The sequence below is a fragment of the Taeniopygia guttata genome, chromosome 2, assembly GCF_048771995.1.
Source record: "Taeniopygia guttata chromosome 2, bTaeGut7.mat, whole genome shotgun sequence".
Classification (NCBI taxonomy): domain Eukaryota; kingdom Metazoa; phylum Chordata; class Aves; order Passeriformes; family Estrildidae; genus Taeniopygia; species Taeniopygia guttata.
Genome location: NC_133026.1, coordinates 113,271,202 through 113,284,719, shown reverse-complemented (window position 1 = coordinate 113,284,719; position 13,518 = coordinate 113,271,202). Strand labels below are relative to the sequence as shown.

At 38.7% G+C, this 13,518-nt stretch overlaps 1 protein-coding gene across 2 annotated transcripts in view; it reads right to left on the bottom strand.

Moving 5' to 3' along the window:
- The window catches only part of XKR4 (XK related 4), a 221,281-nt gene that overhangs the window by 76,043 nt on the left and 131,720 nt on the right, over nucleotides 1-13,518 (bottom strand). For both annotated transcript variants that reach the window (XR_012054144.1, XM_002196888.6), the window contains exon 2: nucleotides 9,898-10,097. Coding sequence is in view for 1 of the 2 variants with exons in the window: in XM_002196888.6 (XP_002196924.3) it covers nucleotides 9,898-10,097 (200 nt within the window). In the remaining variant the exon portion in view is untranslated. The remainder of the gene's footprint in view (nucleotides 1-9,897; nucleotides 10,098-13,518) is intronic.

The window sequence follows — 13,518 nt, the reverse complement described above, 5'->3', positions numbered from 1 at the left end:
GCCCTTCAGGTGTGTCAGCTGCATCACTCAGCTTGGTGTCATCTGCAGATTTGCTGAGGGTGCACTCAATCCCTTCATCTATGAAGACATTAAATAACACTGGCCCCAATATGGACCCCTGAGGAACAGCACTCGCCACCGATGTCCATCAGGATTCTGAGCCACCAACCACTTCCCTCTCGATGTGACCATCCAACCACTCCCTTGTCCATCTAGCAGTCTACCCATCAACTCCATCTTTTTTCAATTTAGAGAGAGGGATATTGTGGCGAATCATGTCAAAGGTTTTGCAGAAGTCCAGGTATATAACATCTGTAAGCCTTCTCTTGTTCACTCATAGCCACAATGTTAGGGGCTACGGTGCCTGAGCTGGGTTTGTGTAGCCTGAGGGAGGACTGGTAGAGAGGACTGTTAACCAAGAGTAGAGATCTAATTGCCATTTTCTTCTGCCTAAAAGGAGAATTATACAAAACCCTCAAACTTAGAAGCACACAATGAGTCAAAATCGCAGCAAGAGAAAATCTGATTTACTGTAAGAAAAGAGATTTTTGCCAGGGTGGTGAGCATTGGTATCGTTCACCCAGAGAGGCTGTGGGCTCAGCAACCACAGAAGTGCACAAAACTCAAACAGACATGACCCTGAGGAACCTGATAGATTTTTGAATATGGTTGTGCTTCCAGAAGGGTTTGGACCAGATGATTGATTGAGGACCCTTTGACCTATCTTATTCTTTTGTTCTGTGACAAGACACTCAATTGGTGTGAGCTGGAAATATCATCCAGAGGTGAGATTATCAGCTCGGTACTTGAACAAACTGCATCAAAAAATCTTGAGAACCCAATCTTTAAATTATATTCCTATGAAAACATACGTTTATAAAACAATGTATAATTCTTTTCTTTCAGACTGGCATATTACCTCTAAGGCATGAAAAAAAATGTACCTAAAGTTGTGTTCGAATATCCAAATATATGTCATGATTTTTCAAAATTTAACGAAGGAGGCACCTAGCTATTATCTTTGGTAACCATCTGATTTATTGAGACCTTCCAACAGGTTTTGGAAGCTTAGCTAGAGACACCTCTATCTGCAAATGTAGCTAGGATAGCTAATGTGAGAAGAATGAGGACAAAAAGAGTAGCAGTAAAATGTGTACTAAATCTTCTTAATACGGTAATTAATGACTTTTTTCGCATTAAAATTACATATGAAGATGTTATACTGGTATGCTATGAAGCCTTATTGCTGTTCACTCAGAATGACCTCAATAGTTTATTCATTTTGTTATGATGTAATGAGTGGAATAAAAGGTTCAGTGAATGACAGACCTTCACAAATTATATTTTTTTGCATCATAATGCAAACTCACATTTATATGTCTACATAGTCATCCTCTGGTATTTTTATGACCAGTTAATACATAATAAACAAGGATAAAGATATCAGCATAAACTCAGTAAAAACCAGAGTCACCAGAAAATATTGTTTATGAGAAAATGTTTGATGCAGTTCCCCTCATTACTAAGGCTGCTAGAGGAATTAGAGTTATTTTACTGCAGTTAAACAGAAAAAAAAATGTTCACTAATCATCTCTGATTGACTTTCAGGGGTTGAGGTCCTGTAAAATGGGTTTATTTAGAAGACAATACCTGTGTACATTGCCTCTTACTTTTACAAGTTGTACTGATGCATCATACTTTTAGATAGATGAATGGACAGGAACGCGACATCAGGAAACACAGGAAGTAAACACAGGACATAAAGCATTAGAGGGTTACAAAAAGAATTATGGGGTTACAGAAACACCCATGGCCTCATAATCATTCCCTGGACATGTGTGCTGCAAGAGAGCTGGTATTCAGAAAAGATGGAAATAATGGCAAAAGCAGTGTGTGTGAATGGAATGACAGCAGGATGTTTCAGAAAGGGTTCCCTGATAAAACAGATTCTGTTTGCATACAAAGTCACTTTGGGGAAAGATTGTGGGTAGTTAGAGTCAGCTGTAGAATTCCAGAGTTAAATTTGGATGTGGATTGAGCTGTTCAAACCATTATTACAGGGAGAAATTCTGCACAGAATTGTCTCATTATGGCAGCCTCCGATTTGTCAGATATAGGCTGGAGAACAAGTGTTGCTGAAGGCAGCCCAGATATTCCAGAGTGTGACAACTGACAGCTTTTCTGAGAGAAAGCAGAGAGGATTCTTTCTAAACTTAGTTATGGAAAGTATAGAGGTTATTACAGGACATCTAATTGTAGCAAAATAGAGTTGAATCACATAAATGTTGGTTTAATTTATATACAATAGAGGGATAAACAAAAATAGATCTGCTAGTAAGTCTAACAGAATTTTAGAGAAATTAGTGAAGGCAGCATAAGTTAATTGTTTTGTTCCCCACTTCTCTGTGGGGGAGACTTGGATTTTCTTTGAGTCAAATCACAGAAGAATTTTGTGAGCTTTTGAACACTGAAACCTAAAAACTTTCAGAAAAAAAAAGCCTCAAAGCCTACCTCAGAAATGGTTCTTTGATGGAAATGAAAAAAAGAATTATGAGCAATAAAAGTTGTACTTTATAGGACAATTTTCCATATGGGCTCTTGAAATAAGAGCTCAAAGACAGAGCTAGCTGATAGAAAATAAGAACAGAAAGGAAATTTGTATTACCATAGATGGAAGCAAAACTGGAAGTTACTTGTTTTCACCCAATGCAACCAAAACCTCTCTGTCTCAGGATTCAAAATAAGCCAATGTAAGAAATCCTGCTGTTGGTGAGAAGCGTCTTAACTATCCCCACTCAGAAGTGGTACCACATGACTGAAAAGGAGGCATTTCACAAGCAGGGCTACAGTGCAGGCTTCAATACAACACAAAGCTTTAGTGTGGCTTTTAATGCAATAACTAACTGGTAGTAGGTAAATCTAGAACCACAGGATGGCTTGGGTTGGAAGGGACCTTAGAGGTCATCTTGTTCCAAATCTCTGCCATGGGCAGGGACAACTTTCAGGAGCATTGGATTCCTCACAACCCTGTCCAACGTGAACTTGAAACATGGAAGTGTATGAAAAAGAATAGATACATTAAAAATGAAGTAGATCATAAGTGAGCTAGAGTCTGGAATAGCTCAGTATCTTTCTTTTATAATCCCTTTCTCAACAAGTAAAATGTAGCAAATCTAATCTATCAAATAGCAAAATGGTGACTACAATGCTAATGGGAAAGTGTTGGTGATGCCTGAGAGACTAGGGAATAGTAGAGGAGAAATAAGGCAGGTAAAAGAACTAATTAAAGAAAGATATTGCAGATTATGTTGAAATGTTAATAAAGAGCCCTTGAGGTGAAGTAGAGTTACTCTTACTTTTTCAATACTGATTACACTTGGAACCAGTCTTGTCTCAACACTTCTCTTAATGACCTTTGTTTAAAACATAATGTACTAGTAAGTGTTTGGGAGATATTGTCAATGTAGGAAAGGAGAGTGATACATGAAAAAATCAGGAGCACCTTGCAGGTTGGAAAAGTAGAAAAGAGACGAAATTTCATTACAAGCATTTAGCTGCTAATACATTTTTTAATGTAATTGAAGCCTCTTTAGAGTGACATGCCACTAGAAGAGCTTGTGTGTTTTAAAGGATGATGAAATAACTAGAATTAACTAGTCCAATACCTGAGTGAAGAGGGAATTACAACCCTAGATCATACCTAGTGAGATATTGCTGTGAGAAATATGGAAGCTCTGTCATCTGGTGTCTTCTGTGTAGCCTTGGCCATCTGTATACACCAAAGATTAATTCAAACCGGGGCTGAGGAAGAAAAAGTCTATGAAGAGAATTCAGAATCTCTCATGAGATGAAAGAATGCACAGCAGGAGGAATGATTCCACTTTTCCATCAAAGCATCTCTGATTCCCCAATCCCATTTGTCACTCACAACAGTCCCACTGGGCAAGGGAAAGCAGTGCAATCCCTTGTCTGGAAAGATGAATATTTGGGATGACTGGTGGCTGGTACATAATAAAAAAAAATTGGCTGGAATCTGACTGCTTTTCCCTGTAGTGAGGCTCTATATTTTTAAAAAATATTGTTTAAAATTATAATTATTTTTATTTATTTTTAGTTTGCCTTGACTTTTTTTTTTTTCAATATTTAAGAAAACATAATTATCTTTGAGATGCTGGTTGTTCTCTCATACTGATTGAAATACTGCAATGTATCAAAAGTTCTTAAAAGCAAGACTGAAGGACAGAATTGGCTATATAATTGTACGAACCCCATTTCCTTAGGGAACAAGTGTAAAAACAGGGATGGCACTAGAACAAATATGCACAGACTGCTGATAAAATTAAAAAGTCAGGACAGGCATTGGCAGCTCTATATCAATCAGAGAATTAAACTTCCAACTGGTATATTAGATACTAAGGGTATAACTAGTTTTAAGATTGTAATCAGGTTATGAAATGGATTATATGACATGATCGCCTTCAGGAAGTTCTCTCCTAGGCTATCAAAAACAAGTGTATGCTAATATGATGCCTCTATCCTAATGAGCACAAGATGACATTTTGAAAATTTGCAAAAGGACCTGGGGATTAGTTTAAGAGTCATTTCCAGAAAACACATTTACTCCATAATAGATCATACTTGTTGATCCTTGTCACTGGAAATCTGTTTTGCCAAGTATCAAGCAGAATTTGTAACTATAGGTTGCTCAATTTTAGTTTCTCTGTGGAAAGTTTGGGTGCTGGACTGCAGTGGCGCAGAACCTTGACAACACAGAGAAAAGTAATGGCAACTTGCCCAGAACTCAAGTGCTGCACCTGATTTCCATACAAATAGACATTGAATTGTATAAAATATTGCATCAGAATTGTGTATTTTATTTATTTATTTATTTATTTATTTATTTATTTATTTATAGGTCACTGCAAATGTAGGCAGCATTTTACAGAGCAATCCAAAACTGCTGTGAAAGCAACAAAAAAAAAAAAGCTGTGCAAGAGTATAACGTTGTTCACAAAAAAAGTTGTTGACCTAAATGATTTTCAGTTTACTGTGCTGATATGAAATGTCTGAATTCCTGATGCACAACATTGAGCTTTGCCATAGGATTTTTTAAATAACTAGTGAAAAGCATAATTTGCTTCTGCCAGATAAGGTTAGGACCTATCAGCCATGTCATAAACTGCTATCAGGTCTCTGAGCTTCCTCTTCAGCTCAGGCAGCAGCAGTAATTTGTTTGGAGTAGAAGGACTGGAGAATGGTTCTTGGTGGCACTGCAAATGTTTGTTTGGCTGCAATGTCAGCATAAGAACAGTGTAGGATTTCCATCAGAGTTAAAAATGGGAAAATATTTGGCCAGGGAGATTCCCTGGAAATGCATTTTTTAGCAGAATCCAGTAGCTTTGTTGTGTGTGGTGACTTCAATGAAACTTGATGAATTTATAAACTGGTCTGAACTTTTCATTTTGCTTCTGGCACTACTGTCAGTCCCCATTAAGAAATGCAGCTTTATATGACATAAACTTTGATTAGACTTTGATTAAACTTTGATAGAGACTTTGATTAATAGCACTGTATGGAGAAGCCAGAACAAACCTCCCAGGGGCTGATGAAGAAAAAATTGTCAATGCAGTAAACAGGAATGAGAAGCTAATCTATAATTTAAGCAAAGTGTTAATTAATACAGTATAAATAATGAAATCTGTGGTAAATCCAGGGAGTAATCTTGTCTATGTGCTCTTCTAGATGTGGTTAGAATACCATACCTTGAATAGGAAAGTATTATCTGTATGATAACCAATGGGAGTCTCTTTCCAACCAGATGGTCAGCCGGATTTTTTGCTTGCTGGGAGTTTACTCTTTTTAAGATAAGAAGCCTTTCTAAAATCAAATGTCATCATGGGAAAACTGAAGTAAGTAAAAGAGTGCCAATGGATGGCTGCTAGTCTGTGGGCAGAACTCCAAGATAAGGTACCACATAAAGGAACAACCCTGACTTTCCTTACCTACCCTGATGCTCTGTCCTCCCTTGCCTCTCCAGGGCTGGCATCACCCATTGTTTATATCCCCCTGTCCCAGACTGTGCTGAGAGCAAAGGCAGGAGGAACTGACTCCCATGAGGAGAAGAGGAAGGAATTACCTATTTCAAGGCACATCAGTCAGCCTTCTAGAAAGCAGATATTTCTTCAAACTCAAAGGAATCACCAGAGTGGAAAAGGTGGAGGTAATAGGGGTATTAGCACAGCTCCAGTTTAGTCTACTGTCAAATCAAAGTTGTTCTTCTTCTTGAGAAATTTGCACCTAGAAATCATCAACTTCCCACACAAGCAATTTTACTTCTTCCACTCAGGTGAGACCTGGCTGCTGCTTGTAGGCAGAATAACAATGAACATTGCCTCTAAATGTGCCAGTTTTGATGAAATCTTAATGAAGAATCAGGTTTTTAGGTGATAATTTAGCTATTGTTTTACTGTTACTCACATATCTCTGGATGAGGATGCAGAAGAGAGATGACACTCCATAAGGTCTGTCAATGGCCTCCCACACAAGCCTTGCTCTGCTTGAGGGTCATGATACAGGGCACACAATCCTTGCTGGAAGCTTACACTGCATTTTTAAAATTCATGCTTGGGGAGCCCAGGCAAATGCTAAAGGATCCCTGTGGTGTATCCTCAGGGCTTTTGAAGTGGTCCTTTGTCGGAATCTGTGGTATTGATGATTCCGAGATTGTAGAAGGTCTCTGTCTTTCTGTCCCGTTGCCACAGAAGTCATAATTCGTCTGTGCTGTTTTCGAGGTTGTTTATTCTTGCTTATCTCTAACATGTTCTGCTGCCCTGCCGCAGCTCTGTCCTGCAGGGCAGCGTGTGGGGCTCTGCCCCTCAGTGGGATGTTACAAACATTATATACCAGAACCTAGGTGTGCTATATTTACAATAATGTGCCAATATCTATCATCTACATTGAACAGTGTGTCCCCAGCCTAAACCAATAGAAAAATGCCAACACTACAGTGAAACATGGAGGGCATGAAGAAGGAGGAAAAGCACAAGACACACCCAGTAGCTCCATCTTGTCCCCTCTGAACCCCTAATCTGGAAACCTAAAATTTTACTTTTGCACCCATGCCACACTTAATTATTACTTATATCAAACACTCAGAGCTTGTAATTCATCCTGTAAGATTGAAAACTCTTTTCCATGGACAGAGGTCACAGACAGTGTCTCTCAGGGCTCTGTACAGGGGGGTTTCTGACCCCCTGCCAGGGTCCCAGACCTGCCAGGGCAGCCAGAGGGAAGCCCTGGATTCCCACAGTCCTTACTGCAGTGCATGGGAGATTGAGAAGGATGGTTTTGCAGATATTGCATAATATTGTTCATGATCCCCATCAAGATCCATGAATAGATCTGCACATATTTCTTATCTTGATTAGCATGACTTAGTTAGTGAAATAAGAAATAGTGTGAACCAAGCCAAAACCAATTACAAAATCTTCAGTGATGCTGTTGGCATTGTCCTGCTGGGAATAATGCTATTTTGTTGCATTTGGAATTGAAAATATAGAATATCATAAATAAAAATACTTAAAAGTTTTTCTTGCAGTAATTAATGGATTAATATTAGAAATATCCTCGTTACAGACCATTCATTTCTCACACCAAATTTGTGGTTTTTGAAAGTCATAAACTTTTAAGAACAGGGACCATCGATGTCACTTAACAATTCTCATAGTAATTTTGTCCTGTGGGAGAGAGAACTAACAGAACAACAATAAAAACATCCAGTAGCTTTCCCTAAACAAAGAAAATCAATCAAACACTGTGTTTATTGATCCATGTTGGAAATCTCTCTAACAGGCTCAGTGAGTGGACAGCTAGCTGAAGCAAATGCCTTATGGCTGAGCCTTTTAAAACACCAATTTGTAGCATGATACCACTGAGAAAAAGTATGCTCTTCTTATGCAGCCTCACAGCTAATCCACCATCCTATGGTGTAAGACATTAGCCTTATAATTTCTTTAAAAAAGGAGAGAAAACAGAGAAAGGATTTTCACAGCTGGCAAGATGCTAAAACATATTAGCTTTTATCATGAGAGCATAATGGTACTACAGTTTAGGAAAATTCTAGCACCTTGTTTAATTTTCTTAGTTTTTTTTCCGTTTCTCAGTGGAAGTTGGAAAAAAATGGGGGAAGAGAGCATAAGTAAATACCTTCAACCTTCTCAGCTGAAATCCATAATTATAGTTTTATTACTTTCTAGTTTCTGATATATAAGTTTCACAGAGCTGATTGCAGGGTGCAGGAGCCATTTTTGCTGTTTAAATTGAGGCATTTCAGGTCTTCTCTAATTAACAACCACTTGCAGAGTGTATCACAGGCTTACTGTATACTCACCATGCTCACTTCTCAGAGACAGAGCTATTATTGCACTAAAATGAGGATGAGAGGCATTCTGTATTAATATTTTATGAAGATAGCTAGATTAGAGCTGACCGTACAGTATTCTATCGATGTTCTTCTCCTAAGTCTTTCTCTGGACTCACTTTTTCTGGGGAGACAAATTTTGAAGAGATAATACCTTCTCTGCAATGATAATAATTTGAATTTGTTAGTGTGGGGAGTCATCATTTTGAGAAATAGCAGTAGGAAGTACATGGGTAAACTTCCTTGTACAGAGCACCAGCTAATTAAAATAGAAACTCTGGTTTTCTTTTCCCATTAAGGTGGCAGAGTTTTAGATCTAATGAAACAAAAATACAGGAAGAAGTACATCTCTTTATTACATAACAGTTCAGAGCTCTGTAAAAGTGAAGCCACTGATTTATCCACAGGAAATGCCCAGGATCAAGATCTTCACACAGTTACCCACTTTATGCCCAGTTCTTTTTTATCTAATCAGACTCACTGAATGTTACTCATAATAAGCTAAGCAGAACCAACATTTTATTGGAGCAAGGAGTCGCACATTTTCTTCTTGTACAGTGGTAAGTACATGAGCTGTTCCTTAAAAGTAAATGACAAAATTCTGCTTTTCCTTCCTCCCTCTGTCCCTCTGATTCTCCCCTCCTCCCTTCACTTCTCACTGCCTCATGGCATTTTTGTTCTCTTCTGGATTCCAAGTTCTCATTCACTTCATTCCCTTGCTAAAGAATTCTGTCCTGATGCAGCCATAAGGCAAAACAATGGCACAATACAAAAGGAGAGCTGTTAGGTAGCCAAAAGCAGCATGAAAAAAGCAATAGTGAATGAGATATTCTAATATCTGTATCACCGACCGACAAAGCCATATAGCAGGACATATGCATGGATTTACTATTTTAAAGAAGTAACCACACTTGCTGAAAGCATCAACTTTAGAAGGAAACCTAGAGTGTGAAGGAATGAGTAGTGCTTGAGAGATGATTTGTATTATTTCAGGTAACCATGGCTGAGAACTGATGGACACAAACATAGACATTTTCTTCACAGAATTGCTGTTATCTCCTGTGCCATCTCCTGTTTTGCATAATGCCATATAAACCTCATTACTGCAGTTTGCAGGGTTTTGAACATTCACAGAAAAATGCATAGGGAGAAGAGTAATAGTTTGATTGATGCAATTTTCCCATTGGCCCAGTGGATAATCAGAAGAGCTCTTCTATTACAAGGACATGCAGAAAGCAAAATATTTTTAAATCCTACCCACAACCAAGGGCCATTAAGAAAGGCTAAAAAAACCTCTAATAACACAGGCTTTCTTGACAGAGTTATTGTTAACAGCTAAATAGCAGCTAGCAGGCAAGTTCTGCTCTTATGCCAGGACTACAAGGCACACAGCAGTCTGAACCAAGGATAAATATGTATGTGTGGAAATTACACCTTCCAAAAATTATAAAAAATAAATAGATTAAATGAACCCCTACCTTGGAGAGCCTGGAGTGTACGAGTCTGTACAACAATACAGAGTTGCAGGACCAGCTGTGGTGCACTTTCCAGAAAGGTGGCTAGCAAATGCAGCATACTCACATCTGCATACTCATACACCATTTTCCAATAAAACCGCCATCTGTCATTCTCTCCACTCTGTCGACTCCGGATACCCAAGTACATCGTGTGAAAATACCTGGAAATTAAAGAGAGTGGTTATAGAAGCACAGAATGATATTTTACAAGTTATGCTTCTGCTTGCAAATAATATTTTGTTCAATGTACTTCAAAATAATGAACATTTATTTTAAAAGGTTGTTGTATTTCAATTTGTAAGAGTTGATGCGATAAGAGTAAACGAAACAGAAGACAAGACTAGCCTTAATAAGGCCATTTAAAAAGCTTAGCCTTGTCTTTTTTGTTAAATAGTATTTCTTTCAAGGACCCAGTTTTCTAATTTGAAATATGTGGGTGATATCTTGATTATATGGCTTTCCTCTGAGGTTTTGCAAATAATGAGAGGAACAAAACAGACTCTTTAATGAGAACCTGTAAAGAACTAATCTTCTTCTGCATGGCTGTATTAGGGCTTGGAGGACCGCCTGCACTGCAACTCTGAGGTGGTCTTAGCCTGTAGCTCTGCTATGGCTAAGCTTATTGTCCTGCTTTTCCACCCATCTAATGAATTGAATATTTTAGACACTGCCAAATGTATCATGCTTTTTTCTCATAGTTTGATTATTTTAGTCGGAGAGAAGATGTAGGTGTGAGTTCCTATTTTAGAAGGCGTGGAGATCTGGCTGTGGGTTCCCTTGGAGATCAGAAGTGACTCACCATGGTAGCTCCCATGCAGCAGTAGCAGTAAGCAGCAGCAGGAACCGGGAACCCAATGGGCTGCTCTGCACCCCGTAGTAACCATCAGATAAAGGGGGCAATAGGCAAAGACTGTCAGCTCCCGTGGCCTGTACGATCAGCAGGGAAACACCTGGCTACCAGCTCATTAAGTAGATTTTGGTGGGTGCAGGAGTAATGAGTGGTTTTAGGAAGCAAGGGAGGTCTTCTGAAGGCTAGTACCCAGATGCTGTGATGCCTGTGGTGACCCTTGCAGAGTGTGCAGCAGCCTCCCATGGCACACCTGAGTCACAGCACAGTGATCACTCTGGGTGGCTTTGATCCGCTCTGTTATTCTGATTTGATCTCCGAGATTCTGTGTCAGAAAAGCTCCCACATTGTTCCTATAATTTTAGTTCCAAACTAATTAAGGCTGACTGAAAAAAAATCCCAGTCTCGCTTAATGAAAAATTTTCAAGATTAAGTTATTGCCTTGCATCAGGGTGCCTTGTGTCCTACAGTAGTAGCCTGTGGGGCTACTAACTGATGTGGATCTTTGTTTCTCTTTTTCTTGATGTATCTTTCATATCCTGTTCCTGACATTATTTTCTCATGATAGTTTTAATATGTTTTCACAGTAATTTTTAAAATGAGATTCTATTTTATAATTAGAAAAAGTTTAGTAAATTTTAACCACTCTTAATATGAATTGTTTTAATTAGTTAAGATAAAGCATTTCTGTATTTCTTCTTTCCACAAGTTCTTGTCTTAAAACCCTTTTCATAACTGGTGGAGCATGGGGAATTGCAAAATCTCTTTTTACAAAGGTTTCATGCAACCTTTAATCACTGCTCAGCTGTAACTCTAGAGGTGTCTTATGCTGATGAGAAGACTTTTGGCTTCTGACTGGCAAAGAGCCCAACACTTGGTTGCCCCCTTGAAGAGTGACCCAATGCACCCTTGTACCCAATGCACACTCTACTGCAGAGCAGCAGTTTTTATTAAGGAATATTCACCAAACAAAACCAGGGGGTAGCACAGAGAAACAGCTGAGAGGACAGTTCTGAGCCTGAAGCATTTCTCTTGACAATGCACATCACAGCAATATAAAAGGAAAACACGTTAAACTCACATTTAAATTAAAATCACACCAGGTGGCTTTGAATTTTATCAAAGTCCTGTGTGGGAGTGAAGAAGCAATGAACTGCTCAGAGACTGAGACCACAGAGGTACAGTAAACAAGACACCAACTGTAACTCTCATGGAAAACACTGAGCAGGTCTAGATGGGTCAGAGTGTGATGGGATAACTGGGGGTCTCTGGTGTCTTTGGGGTTAGGTAAAGTGGAATGGCCTGCTGCCCAGATCTGAAAGCCACTGAGCTGGAAAGGCATCTTTTGCTGCACAGTTCTGTTAATGGGGTCCATTGGACCCACAGGTTCTCAGTCACGATCCATTTAATTGTTCCTGGACCTCTCATTAAAGTCCTGCAGCACAACAGGGACAGGGAAGACTTGTATTTCCTTCTGCAGTTTATTGTTTGAGTAGGGTTTGTTTGTCCTGCCTAAGATGTCCTCCCAAGGGGCACACCTGGGAATATTGCACATAGTGGGAGCAGACAGCATCTCCAGCATCATTCTTTTAAGATATCACTAAGCCTTGCTATAAATTCCTAAAGGAGCTGTGGCTGCTGAAAATTGTACCAGGAGGCTCTAGCTCTGCCAGTGGAGCCATCTGCAACTTCAGTTCTACAGCATTTGTACAAAAAATACTTTTCCTATTACAAAAATGACATACTGTGGCAGGTGAGGACCCCTAGGGTTCTTACGTGCTCTGCAGAGTGGTTGTGCATGGCAAATATGTTGTGATTAATGAACCCGTATGGAAATATTTCCTCTCCCATTGCACTTTATTGTGAAACACTGGCAGTGAGTTATTGGGGACTGGGGAATCATTGCTCTTTGTCTACTTAGTTTGCTGCAATTTAAACACACGACATAGAGGAGGAAGATACTTTCTGGTTTTACACAGTGGGGACCAAATTTCAGCCAAGGGTGGTATTTTTTTTCTGTCCTTTCAATTTTGGCCAAATTAATTGTAGGCTGAAATGAACATTTACACACATAATTACTGTCACTGATTTATAGGCACAATCAGGTGATTAGACAGCTAAACATTCTGATTTGCATCCACAATTAATTCCACCAGCAATTGATGTTAGGTGTGCAAATTAGCAGTTATTAAAATAAAAAGGTCTCATAAAATGATTCATATATCAAAGACAATTTATTCTGATAGTGAAATATAGAAGAAAAAAAAAAAAAGGAGAGAAAGTGCTTTGTTGTAGTGGCTTCCAAATATAGCTTAACACTGCAGCAATGACACATTCCATTTTATATATATATGCATTATGTAATTCCACTTCAAACACTCTCATTGGAGGCCTATTGTCAGCAAATGCCATACAGACTCAGTCAGAGGTAGTTCCTGATGTAAAGGGTTTCTACATTTTGGTGTTCTAGTATTGTTTTGGTAGAAATTCACATTTTTATGTGAGTCCAGGTTGTGACTCTTATATACAGTTATTCCAGAAAGACACAGAAAACCTAGTATAGAGTTCTGCATTGCAAAATGTCTTCAATGTAAATTGATGAAAGAGCAGATGAGAATGTTATTATTTTAGTTGTGATTGCATTCAGTCAACTACAGTCTTCTGCTGGTGCATTACAAATATACAAAAACTGCCTACCCATGTTCCCAAAGAGCATTTAATTGATATAAAAAGAG